Source organism: Pelodiscus sinensis, chromosome 2, assembly GCF_052426305.1.
Source record: "Pelodiscus sinensis isolate ZL-2025 chromosome 2, ASM5242630v1, whole genome shotgun sequence".
Lineage (NCBI taxonomy): Eukaryota > Metazoa > Chordata > Testudines > Trionychidae > Pelodiscus > Pelodiscus sinensis.
Genome location: NC_143053.1, coordinates 48,380,225 through 48,393,620, shown reverse-complemented (window position 1 = coordinate 48,393,620; position 13,396 = coordinate 48,380,225). Strand labels below are relative to the sequence as shown.

The window sequence follows — 13,396 nt, the reverse complement described above, 5'->3', positions numbered from 1 at the left end:
AGGGTTTTTTCCAACATTGGTAAACCTCTTTTTATGAGGAAGAAGCCTTTTTCCGAAAGAGCTCTTTCAGAAAAAGGCATGTGTGGACATGAAAGAGGAAAAAGCACAGGTGCCCTTGTGGCCATTCTGCCTATAGTAATCACAGCTTACATGCGAGATAGCATCCATTCAGTGTGGACGCTATCTGTAGAAAAAGCAGATCACTTTTTTGATGCGCTTTCGCAGTGTGGACGCTCTCTTTCGGAAGAAGTTTTTTCACAAGATCTCTTCCAGAAAAGCTTCTTCTGAAAGAAGCCTGAAGTCTAGACATAGCCTTAGAAGCCTTTTGGCCACCTCAAGAATATAACAGACACTACCAAAGCAGCAGGAAAGTATGCATGCCAACTTCAATGTAGCTGCTTTCAGTAAGTATAATGGAATCAATATTTTTAGTCTGGAAATCCTAACAAGCTGAAATACTAAATTCAAACTCCATTTCCAAAGACAGTAAATCTTGAAAGGGACCTCATTTTCAAAAAATGCTGAGTTCTCTACTTTCAGAAATTTGTTCTCAAGTTTGGTGTACAGAAACAGGAGTCATTTTTGTAAGCCTTAATTTCTGAACTTTGCTTTGTTTGGGCCATAGTAAACTGTTTTGTCATACTTGAGGAAGCAGAATAACTAGCAAATAGAAATACAATATTAGTGTTTTTTTATCCTTTCCTTAGCTATGAATGTTGAATCATCAGCACTAAGCAATTATTGATTCTAAATGAGTTATCTTAGAAAACCATTTAGCTGATTCTGTTTGCCTATGTATAATAATGATGTTGTCAATGATGCATCCAGATTTCCTTTAAATAGATTTTGGGAAAGAGAGATGGGCTGGTTTAGCCTGAAATGAAATTGATTTATGTATGTTGGGTTGTGTCCCAGATATAAAAAAGGCCTCTTTCCTGTAATCTAGACTTGAATAATTATGCTAAGGTTAAAGGTTTAGGATATACCTGAGGCTTTTCTAGTCTCCTATCTATGAATTCTTAATAGACTATAGAGATAGTTGTTGTAGAGACTGTTGACATCTAGTTTTTATAGTATAAAATGAATTTGTTTTAGAAACTTTGAAACAGAAATACATCTACTTCATGACAAAGGTATCAGAGGATGAACATGGGATCAAGTTTGTTGTGCTACTAGGTCTACCGAAAAGAGGCCAAGGACTATACAACATGTTAAAAAGTGTATATGTGCTGTTGAGATTCCTGCATAAGACATTTTCCCCTGTGAGTAATGCAGCTTATGGGTGATAAAAACATTGCAAATCAGAGATGCTCTAGCACCCAGATTTTAGACATAGCAATATGCCCTAGGTTATAAAAAAATAATTTCATTATGTCATTTGTGACAGAGACAGGCCAGAGGGCTATAGAAAAGTAGTGGGGGGAAAATATATGAGCCCCAGATTAAATCGGTCTCTGTTCCCAGGGTAGACTGAAAGGGCTAATCCAGAACCAGCAGGAACCTACTAGAATCAGTCAGAGCAATCAGTCCAATTAAAACACCTGAAACCAATTAAGAGGCTTACAGATTCAAGGAAACCAGACTAATTAGAATACCTGGGGATCAATTAAAAGTCAGTTGAGAATGGTTTAAAAAGGCTTCCCCCTCTGTTTGCTCAGTGTGTGAGGAAGGAGCTGATGAGAGTAAGTGTGGTGGACAGTCTGGGAGACAAAAGTGCAAGCAGATACCAAGAGGAAGAACCTCTGGTAAGGAAGGTGCTGGCGAAGGCTGTGGAGAAGTGGACCAGGGATTTGTGGTTGTCACACAGCTGTTGTTAGAAACATTACAAATAGCTGCTATTATAGGGTCTCTGGAGTAGAACTTGGAGTAGAGGACGGGCCTGGGTTCTGCCCACAACCAACTCCCAAGTTCAGGACTAGAAAGAGACTGGGTTTGGTCCAAGGATATGTCCTACCTTGTATCACTGGGGGGGGGGGGGGGAGGAGCTACAAAGTAGAGTAGTCTCGGCTTGTGCCAGGTCCTAGACCAAACCCCACCGTGGCTCTGCAGTTTAAATGTAGTAGGAGCCAGGCTGCCTGCATGCCCAGCTCCTACTACATTTAAACAGCGGGGGTAGGTCCAGGACCCCGCCTTCCCCTATTGACTAATCGTATAGTTGATACTAATTGTATTGACTATACCATTAGTCGATTACCCGCTTCTTAACATCTTTAATTGATAATATGGATAGATAAATACTGCCACTAAAGGAGATGTAGTATATTCTTTTACATGGAGTTGCAGTTTTAAATCCTTTATATTAATTTGGTATGCTGTGAACTAGCAGTTTAAATAAAAGGCCGATGGATCATTATATTCCCTTAGTACTTGGAACATTTCAGCTAATTTAAAATAATGCTGCATATTACTTAAGAGTCAAATATATAGAGGGAGTCAAACTTAGGCCAGCATAGTTTAAAGACAATTGAATTCCATCTTGAGAATTAATTTGAAATAGATTTTAATTGCAGTATTTTATCCAGAGAGTGTTGCATCAAATATTGTACTCATCAGATTTATGTCCCTCATTGGAACACTGATGTGCCATAGCTCTTCTCATGACAAAATTGGTGCTGTAAGACTGCACAAAAACACAGCCGTGCTTTCAGTTCTCTTTCTTCTTTATAGCTCTGAAGAAAATATCAGAGGCAAAATATTGAGATTCTTATGAGGGTGGATAACCCCCCTCTTGTGGTAAAACCCTCCAGAGGGATGATAAGGAAAAGGGAAACGGTGAAATCATCAGAGCTTCTATCTGTGTTATTATCAATGGGAATAGAACTGCACCATACAGATGGACCACGCCCCCAAAATACAGATGCTATAGGAGGAAGCCAAGGCCATTTATTTGGAGGCCCCCAGTGCTCATCCTAGTTCATGCCAATTTGGCATAGCATTACATGACTAGTGACTGTCCAGGTGTTCTGCAGTAAAAGTAATATATATAGGGTTAGGCTGTAGTACCTTTCCTGGGATATGATATATCTACTCAAAAATACATCAACAGAGGGTCACTCAGTGCCTTCTTCCTCCCTCTACAATGAATCCCAACCCCAAAGAGACCTGAAAAGTGCAATACACTACCATGGAGATAGATGACTCTATTCTTAAGTGCTGGAAAGGAGGAAGAAATGTGCACAGAAAGTACATTGTGCAGGTTTTCTGGCATTTACTCAACCCTTACTTAAGGCAAATGGGTAAAAATTGCATAAAAATCTCCGGTTTCAGTCCCAGGAAACTATATTTCAGGTATAATGCATCTAAGTGTCAAGAGCAAGATAGACACTTAAGCGTTCCCACCAGTAATCTTAAAAACCTCTTCCTGAGAATTAAGTGCTTTGCAAAAGTTGAGGAACATTATTAAAAGTGGACATAATACTTGAAGTAAAAGTAATACTTGACTGTCTTTAGAAAGTGCTATGAGGAATACATCTTTTAAAACAAACTTTGGTAACATTATTATAAATGTTTGTACTAAATATAATTTTGTTTTGAATAAATTTTACTATATTTTCTACATCATAAAATTGTGGGGTGGGGACAGAGTTTTTTTTTTTAAATCCATTATTTTGCGGAATTTTTGTTTAGTGTGATTTTTTTATGGGGTTTTGTGGTAGTGAAAATTCCAGACACATGCCACCATTTCTGTTTGGTTATCACTCTCATTAAAAAGTCACTGACAAATGTTTTAGTAGAATTTGTTTGGTCCCTCGACTAGTCGTTTACATCCCTAAACCTAAATTAAATATATGCTTATTTTTAATATTAAAATTTAGAACATGCTTAACTGGAGCATAGGAGAGAGACTTCCCAGGCAAATAGGGAGCATAAAGTGGGAACATATGAAAGGGTTGAAAAGACAAGTGGCCTTCCTGAGAAATGCACCCTGAAGTTAGTTTAGTTTGAATCAGGCCTGAGGTTTGCTGCTGTATAAACATTGTGCTCCAATGCCAACTGAAGTCATTGTAAGTTGGATCAAGCCCTTGATGTTCTGGTATAGCTGCCAAATTGTGCATTATCACCAAAAAAAAAAAAAAAGTGCAGTAGATCCAATGGAGCCTTTTAATTCCGTAATTTAAATGTTATAAATTATATGTGTTTATATTTACATATCTGTTATTTTCTTAACAGACTTGATTCAAAGGAACCTTTCCTGTCTGTTGGGTGAGTAAGTTTATATGTGTGTATATGTACATATATATTTTTTAACCATTATGCAATATTGTTGACCCTATTAGACCCTGTAAAATATACAATGTTGAAATGCTAAGTTCCCTCACATAAATGTCATTCATTATGTATCTAAGCTTCGAAAGCATCAATTTTAATTTATAAATGTCAGCAATTATTTATTTCTCCTTCCACCCAAAAATAACAATAAATGTTTTGCCTTTGTTGATTAACTGAAATGAACAGAGGAAAATTTACATATATGTTAGTTGCTGCACAGTTGTATTAGTAGTTGTTTTTGTTCTTTCAGTTAATATGAATTGCATATTATCAAAGTGTATTAATTTAATATGAATGTTGACAGTATTTTCAGTACAATGAACATGCTGTTTTTAAAATGTCACTGCTAATGCAAACATTTACAAATATTTTTATCAACTTGGTATTTTCATTCAGATTTATAAAATATAAAATCAGATCTTTTCAAGCTTATGAAGCATGTGTATATGGGTTTGTCTATTAAAACAGTTATAAAACTTGTAACTTCACATACATTGTCAGCAATTTTCATATTTTGTTAATTCAAGCTATTAATTCATCTGTTGAAATATGTTGTATTCTGGAAAAGAGTACTCACATGGTAAATGCACCTATGTTTGTATATCACAAAGGTACACATTAATATTTTATTTTTGAGTCACAGCTGAACTCTTCTTAGTCTCTCTTCCCTGTATCATTGTCACTTTTCCCTAAATCTACTGTCACTTTTCTCTAAATCTACTGTAACACACTGTTTCTCTTTCTTATTTCCACTTCACTCTTCTTGTTTTTTTCTATCCTGTTCTGTGTTCTTGGACTCCTCACATTCCCTCATGCTTTTTCCTCATTTCTCAGTCCTCAAAACTGTAGTATTGTATACTGCTAAGAATATACACCACAGAGAAAGGGGTCCTGATGAAAAATAGTCTGGTAAAAGCTTATCTGGGAAAATAAATGATCCATAGCCTACAAACCATAGTATAAAACCAAGGATTAAAGAATGTTCCATATAACCTGTATATGTAAAAGCAAACAAGAGTAACATGTTAGTTATGGAGTCAAAAGTTTAATGAAAAAAGGGACCAGAATTTGCAAACATTTCTCTCCATGAGTAGCCAAACTCATGTGAGCTGTCAATTATGAAAATAGCAGTATTGCAGGAATAAAGTTACATACATGAATGTATGCAAGATTATGCCTAATCTTTCTTTGTGCCTGTCATATAAAGTAAAGATTTGTTGGTCGTATCTTGAATTAATTGCATACTTTTTTTTCTTTTAATAATTTTTTGTAGGTGCTCAGAAGTGTCTAACAGTACGTCTACACGGCATTATTTTGGAATAACTGATGTTGTTCTGAAATAACAAAATGCGTGTCTACACTCCAACCCTTTATTCTGAAATAATGTCGAACTGAAGGAATTCTTACTCCGACTCATGTAACCCTCATCTCTCGAGAAGTAAGGGAAGTTGAAGGAAGAGTGTTCTTCCTTCGACTTCCTGCTGTATAAAACAGCACAAAAAGCCGAATTAAGCTATTTCAACTTAAACTACGCAATTGACATAGCTAAAGTTGTATAGCTTAATTCGACTTTAGCCCTGCTGTGTAGACATAATCTAAGGCTACATCTACACTGCAGAGGCATTGTAGGATACTTCCGGTATCCCTAAATAGCTATTCTGTGTATTTTGAGCAAGCCTGATATTTCAAAATATAACAGGCTCGTTATTCCGACATCCCTGTAAACTTCATTCCATGAGGAGTAAGGGATGTTTTGGAATAGTGCTTTATTTCGAAATTAACTCGAAATAAGCTATACAATTTGCGTAGCTCAAATTGCATAGCTTATTTCAAGCTACAGGTGCAGTGTAGACACCCTAAGTGACTAAAATATTTTTTAATTTTTGCATTTTCTCTTGCACTAGCATAATTTGAAATGACTAAATGAATTATGTCATCAACTTGTGTTGCTAATTCTCACAGTTTATCAATTATTACAATATTTGGAATTTTTCTCAAAGTCCTGCTCCTGAAGACAGGTGATTACATAAAAATCTCTATTTTCGTTTAAAAATATGTTTATATCCCTTGTGGTTGTATTAAAAAAATGAAACTTGGCACAAGTGTACCACAGAGGCTTAAAAATCAGAAGGAAGATAAAGAAAAATATCTTATAATTAATTATTTTGAATCTCATTATTTTGGGAGCCAATCTCATTATTTTGGATGCTTGAAGTTGACAATACTGCATTTATTTTAGCCACCACTCTGCAGATTTCATTTGCCCCCCACCCCACAACACAACATAGTGGGTCTATGATTTTGTTGCCCAAACTAGCTACCTCCGAGGAAACCCAGGCTCTGTGCAGACCTGTGCAGTGGGTTGTCTGGGGCATGTCTGTTAATAAGGCATTGTCTTGCTCCATTGTAATTAGCCTGTGTCAAAATGCAAACACTTCCCTCATCTGAAACATCCTTGCCTATGTATTTGCCTTTTGCCTTTCCCTGTGTAACCAGGAAGAAGCAGACTTGTTGACCCATTGGCCTGAGCAAATAGTTCTCCTTAGTGCCGAATCATGGATTTACTCCACCGAATTGCAAAATGATTTTTGTTTTAACTTGCTCATATTTTGTTCCTCTGTTGAGACCTTCGATTGCAGGTTTCAACCCAGAATGATAGTTAATGCTCTAAACCAGTGGTGGGCAACCTGTAGCCAGTGGGCCACATGCAGCTCATCAAAGTTCTATTGTGGCACGTGAGACATTTTGTTTACTGTTGCTCATTCGCAGGGTTGCCAGATTCCACTGATTTCCATCCACATCGGGTTTTTTCCTACAGATATTACTGAAGTGACATGCACATAAAGCCAGGGCACATGAAGTGAGGTGCTTCCTGATTGCACACATTGACCGTGAGAGCCGCGTACTCCCTTTGCATTCAGTCAAAACATTGCTGATTTAATCAGCACACCCCACAAATTCTAGGTACACCGGTACTGTTAGCAAAGCTATCCCAAGAGTCTGTCTTGATTAAGACAATCTTGAGGCCTAGTGAGTGGGATGAAGGGGGGCAACTCATGTGGCCCATGCACTACTCTAGGTTTCCCATTGCTGCTATAAACCCTTGAAATTACATTAATGGTGTGTCCAGACTCCATGCCTCCGTCGACGGAGGCATGTAGATTAGCCAGATCGGAAGAGGGAAATGAAGCCGCGATTAAAATAATCGCGGCTTCATTTAAATTTAAATGGCTGCCCCGATCTGCCAATCAGCTGTTTGTCGGCAGATCGGGAGAGTCTGGACGCGATGCCCCGACAAAGAAGCCTTTCTTCATCGACACAGGTAAGCCTCGTGAAACCAGGTTTACCTGTGTCGATGAAGAAAGGCTTCTTTGTCGGGGCATCGCGTCCAGACTTTCCCGATCTGCCGACAAACAGCTGATCGGCAGATCGGGGCAGCCATTTAAATTTAAATGAAGCCGCGATTATTTTAATCGCGGCTTCATTTCCCTCTTCTGATCTGGCTAATCTACATGCCTCCGTCGATGGAGGCATGGAGTCTGGACACAGCCTAAGTGCTTGTCACAGAACTGCTTGTTCAATCTTAATTAGAATAGCACATGTGCACCCCTATAATGTCCCTTACATTTAGAGTAGGCCAAAGCAGCTATCTAAATTAACTGTGGATGCCAACACATGATTTGTTCTGCAAGTCAGCTTTTCATTTATCTCCCTGATGCAGTGGAGACTTGCTCGCACCTTTTCATTTGACTGGTAGCAGATGATAATTATACATTTGTATTATTAATATTATTATTGCAGAGTCTAGGCTAAGGACCAGTAAGGTTCTTCATGATTGTGTGTGTGTGCCTGCACATGCTAGTGCAAAGCAATATTAAATGTAGCAGCCTACATGCCAAGGCTAATGGTGGCATTTTCCTGGAGATGAGTGTAAAAGTGATGAGGAGCTGTACTGCCCCAATGGGAGCTATGGTGAGCATAGAACTTGTCTCATATGCTTATCTACAATGGGGGCAGTCAGAAAAATTAATCCGAATTAAGTAATGGTGTGAATTTAGAGAAGTGTAGTTATGCCACTTTAAGCCCCCATGAGGAATTTAGGGCTTGTCTACAGTTAAAATGCTGCAGCTGTGCTGTTGTAGTGTTTCAGTGAAGATACGTTTTATATTGATACAGGAGGGCTTCTCCTGTAGGCATAGGTAATCCACCTCTCTGGGAGATGGCAGCTGCATCAATTTGAGAGTTTTTCCATCAACCTAGCACTGTATATACCAGGGCCTAGATTGGTTTAACTGTGTCATTAGGGGGAGTGGATTGTTCACACCCCTGAGTGAGGTATCTATTCTTAGTGAGCTAATTTCTTAATGTCGACCAATTCTTATTCAAAATAACAGTAGCCATAGGACGTGTTACATAGTGCAGCAACGTGCACTACAGGATCTGACTTTTAAAATGCTCTGATATGTTGAGCATTAATTGGTCTGTGTAAATCCTGTTGGCATGCACTAGAAGTTTGGACTACACGTCATTGTTTCAAGCCCTCGAGAACTTTTAGCATGTGCCAGTATGTTTCCTATTAGCCAGCTATATATAGTTTGCTTTAGAAATCATACACCTGCAGTATACATTACCACACAATGTAGGCAAACTCTTTTTTCTGTTTATTTTAATCCACTTTGAAAATTAATTTGGATTAACTTTCCTGAGTGTCTCCATGCAGACAAGCCCTTAACATGGTGTGATGTTTATTCCCATTTCCCAGCATGGCCTTTTCCATGGGCAAATGTGAAGGAGAATGATGCCCATTTCCTCCATGCCCCTCACCTCCCTCCTGAGGCAGTTTGCAAGCTGGAGTACATGTGGTCAATAGTCCCTACATCTCCTGAACAAAGGAGCTGTGATTATTCCAATCAGAAGGGACACTGTGATCATCTAGCCTGATCTCCTTTATTACTGAGACCATTGAACTTCCCTGAATTAATCCTTGCTTGATCTAGAGCATATTTTCTTAGAAAAACATCCAGTCTTGATTAAAAAAATTCCTTCACAACTCTGGGTAAATTGTTACAATGATTAATTCCCCTACTGCCAAAAAATTGTGCCTCATTTGCTGCCATTTAATAAGTCACATTTGGCTACCATTCAGAAGGAATATGAAAGGAAGAGTGAGAAATACAGCTGATATTTTTTTATGACTTTCAGCCCCTGCCAGCTGCACAGAATAGGTTTGTTCCTTGATAAGTAGGCAGTAGCTTTTCACTGTGCTTGGCTTTGCAAATCCATTTGCTTTAAATATCTTGTCAGCTAAGATTCAAGCTATTTCTCCTCCTTTTGTGTAGATGGTTAAAAAAATCAAATCCAAACTGCTGATATTTCAGATCTTTTTTCAAGCTAAGTCATGTATGCTAAATGTTACAAATTTGGAAGAGGAATGATCAGAGGATGGGGAAAGTGGACAAGGGGTGGGATGAAATGGGATGTGAATTGAGTTAGTGGTCAGAATTTGTTAGGCATTGTTTACACCTGACAGTTAATTAGGATCAAGATATGTACGAGGTGCAAAGTAATTATTCCTGAATAACTCCATGCGTAGACACCATATTCCAGAAATAGAAGAGAGCCTTGTTCTGCTTTAGCATAATCACCTTGCTACCCCCCAGTGTAGGTGACTACAATTTAGGGTTGCCAGGTGTCTGGTTTTGAACTGGACAGTCCAGTATTTGAGCTTTCTGTCCGGGAAACAAATTGAGAAAATACCGGACATATAAACGTCCGGTATTTTCTAATTACATGTTATTATTATCATGAATATCAATACGTAGTTGCATACTGCCTGGCTGGTAGACACGTTCACACTGCGTGACTGTGTCTACCAGCCAAGCAGTACGCAACTACACAGTAGAGAGGAGGGTGGTGGGGGCGGAGCCGGAGTGCAATGGACTCCCTGGGGCCGGACTCGCCAGTGTGCCCTGCCGGTACCATGCGCAGGATGGGCAACACCCCGGGATCTGCATGTGCCTGGGCCAGCCACGCTCCCCACCAGCTGGTTTCTCCCCCCCCTCCCCTCTGGCTCATTCCCCCCAGCCAGCCCCACTCTCCCCAGCCTCCTCTCAGCCAGCCCTGCTTCCTGTCGTCCGGTTCCCCACCCCCGATATGCCCCGGCCAGCCCCGCTCCCCCCCAACTCCCTCCCAGCCAGTTCTCCCCCCCTAACCCGAACTCCCGTGGCCAGCCCCGCTCCCTCCGCAATCCCCTCCCAGCCAGCCCTGCTTCCTGTCAGCCATTCCCTCCCCTCTCCCCCAATCTTCCCTGACCAGCCTCACTCCCCCCGACCTCCTCCTGGCCAGCCCCGCTCCCCGCCTGGCCAGCCCCCCCATCTGAGATCAAGTGAGTCCGGTATTTTTTTAAGTCATCTGGCAACCCTACTACAGTTCATAATACAAAAATTGGAATTGTTTTAAGATACTTTTAAACAAGCAGTGCCAATTCCTGCTGTAAACTTGCTCCCTCACAGGCCTACCAACAGGGAGAGGGAAAAGGGGGGGAGTTGCTTCCGAGCCTGGTGATTAAAAGGGGCCAAGGACTCCGGCTGCCACCACTGCCACAGTAGTAGCAGCACTGGTGGCTGGAGCCCTGGGTCTTTAAACTGCTGCTAGAGCACCATGCTCCGGGCTGGGCTAAGGGCTGCAGGGGCAGGCGCCACACTCCAAACAGCACTGAGGTCTGTCTGGGGGCCATGACAGTGCACTGAGGACTGGCTGCTCTCAGCCCTTTCCCTTTTTCTTTGCTTTGCCCCTTCTGGGAGCACAGAGCTGGCATGCTCCTACCTTGCCTAGGGGCCAATAGAGGTTTTTGCTCCCTCCCCCCACTCCTTCACATATCTATATTTCCTTACAGTACTGTCAAGCTACATAAAATCCTCAGTCTTGCTACTGACAGAGCAGTTTCTAAAGGTTTTATTTGATGCTTGTTTAATATAAAATCTTTCAGCGTTATTTATAATGCATGCTTCTGAATTAAATAAATCCACTACAAGTCCTGCATATACTGCATAATTTGAAACCATGCCTTTGCAATTTTTGCACATTTCTAAGACATATATATTTCATCTCCAATCTGTAGTTTAGATATAGAACACAACTCAGAAATGGAATTATACATCCTGCCCATTTGCTTTAGACTAGAGTGATATATAATAATCTGTGCTGAAATGTAAGTAGCATGTTTAGTGTTGGCTAATGTAACCTGCTTATTCATTTATTATATCAACAGACAGTCCTACTAAATAATCTTTATTTTAATTTTACATTTCCTTCTCTAGTGACTTTTGCAAATATTGCTAAACAATAACAAAAACAAAACCCAACTTAGTAGAGAATGTGTCTCTGGTATTTTAGCATAGGTCTGCTCTTAGCTGCATGGATCAGGGACTTAATTTTCTGTCTTGCATCATTTTATCCCATTAAAGAGTCCATGGAGGAAGCTCTGGGAATCCAGGGATCTACACATGGGTAAGGAACAGGAGAAAGGAAGGCTGAGACACATGTTAATTATCCTCAACTTCACAAACTTGAGCCCACTGGGAATTCAGATAAGAATTAATGAAGTGTGAGCCTTAATGTTAACTTTTTGCAGCTTGCCTCTATGTTATGCACCCTCAGCAGAGGAAGCCCGGGCTGCAATTCAGCCCATCTGGAGATATTTTATAAAGGACCTAAAAAGGAAGGATTCCAAAACCTGTTTTGAAGTACACGGTCTTCTGTAGATCATCTAGGTGCCCCATGGATTCTTGAGTTCTGAGGAACTCATAGACTCATAGACTTTAAGGTCAGAAGGGACCATTATGATCATCAAGTCTGACCCCCTGCACAGTGCAGGCCACAGACTCTCACCCACCCCTCCTAGAATAATCCTCTCACCTATATCTCAGATATTGAAGCCTTCAAATACTTTGAAGACCACAAGATGCAGAGAATACACCAGATGTGATCTGTACCCCATGCTACAGAGGAAGGCGTAAAACCTCCAGGGTCTCTGCCAATCTACCCTGGAGGAAAATTCCTTCCCGACCCCAAATATGGTGATCAGCTAAACCCTGAGCATGTGGGCAAGACTCACCAGCCGGACACCCAGAAAGTTCTCTATAGTAACTCCTATCATCCCTCCATTGACCTATTTCCCACTGATAATGAATGGTCAATTAGTTACCAAGATCATGTTATCTCATCAAACCATCCCCTTCATAAACCCATCTAGTTTAATCTTGAAACCAGATAGATCTTTTGCCCCCACTACTTCCCTTGGAAGGCCGTTCCAGAACTTCACTCCTCTAATGGTTAGAAACCTTCGTCTAATCTCAAGTCTAAACTTCCTACTAGCCAGCTTATATCCATTTGTTCTTGTGTCCACATTGGTATTAAGCTTAAATAATTCCTCTCCCTCCCTGGTATTTATCCCTCTAATATATTTAAAGAGTGCAATCATGCCCCCCCTCAGCCTTCTTTTGGTTAAGGTAAACAAGCCAAGCTCCTTAAGTCTCCTTTCATAAGACAGGTTTTCCATTCCTCGGATCATCCTAGTGGCCCTTTTTTGTACCTGTTACAGTTTGAATTCATCCTTCTTAAACATGGGAGACCAGAACTGCACACAGTATTCCAAATGGGGTCTCACCAATGCCTTGTATAATGGCACTAACACCTCCTTATCCCTACTGGAAATACCTCGCCTAATACATCCCAAGACCGTATTAGCCTTTTTCACGGCCATGTCACAATGGCAGCTCATAGTCATCCTATAATCAACCAGGACTCAAATCTCACCCCTCAGAAATATTTGGAGAAAACTCTTCCAGAGGAAACATTGTGTATTTTTAATTCCCATCTCAAAGAGCAACCAGTCCCTTTATGAATAAAACATTTTCTTTGATTAGTATTCCAGCCAGATCTTTCTATTTTTCCATACAGGTTCTTTTGTTCAGGTTCATTAATTCTTTAAACAAGTGTTAATACAGACAGCATGGAGCAGAATAAGAATGCCATGGCAGAATAGCAAGATTATTCAATAGCAATGTCACAAAGACCTAACCCCTGACTTGCTGATGGTAGGGGTTAGTCCATGGGGGCTATCCAT

General features: G+C 40.3%; 1 protein-coding gene across 8 annotated transcripts in view; it reads left to right on the top strand.

Annotated features, from left to right (window-relative positions):
• RALYL (RALY RNA binding protein like) overlaps window positions 1-13,396 on the top strand; it is a 562,192-nt gene that overhangs the window by 486,927 nt on the left and 61,869 nt on the right. For all 8 annotated transcript variants that reach the window (XM_025179532.3, XM_075920454.2, XM_006112993.5 and 5 more), the window contains one exon: window positions 4,171-4,203. In XM_025179532.3, the coding sequence (XP_025035317.1) occupies window positions 4,171-4,203 (33 nt within the window). The remainder of the gene's footprint in view (window positions 1-4,170; window positions 4,204-13,396) is intronic.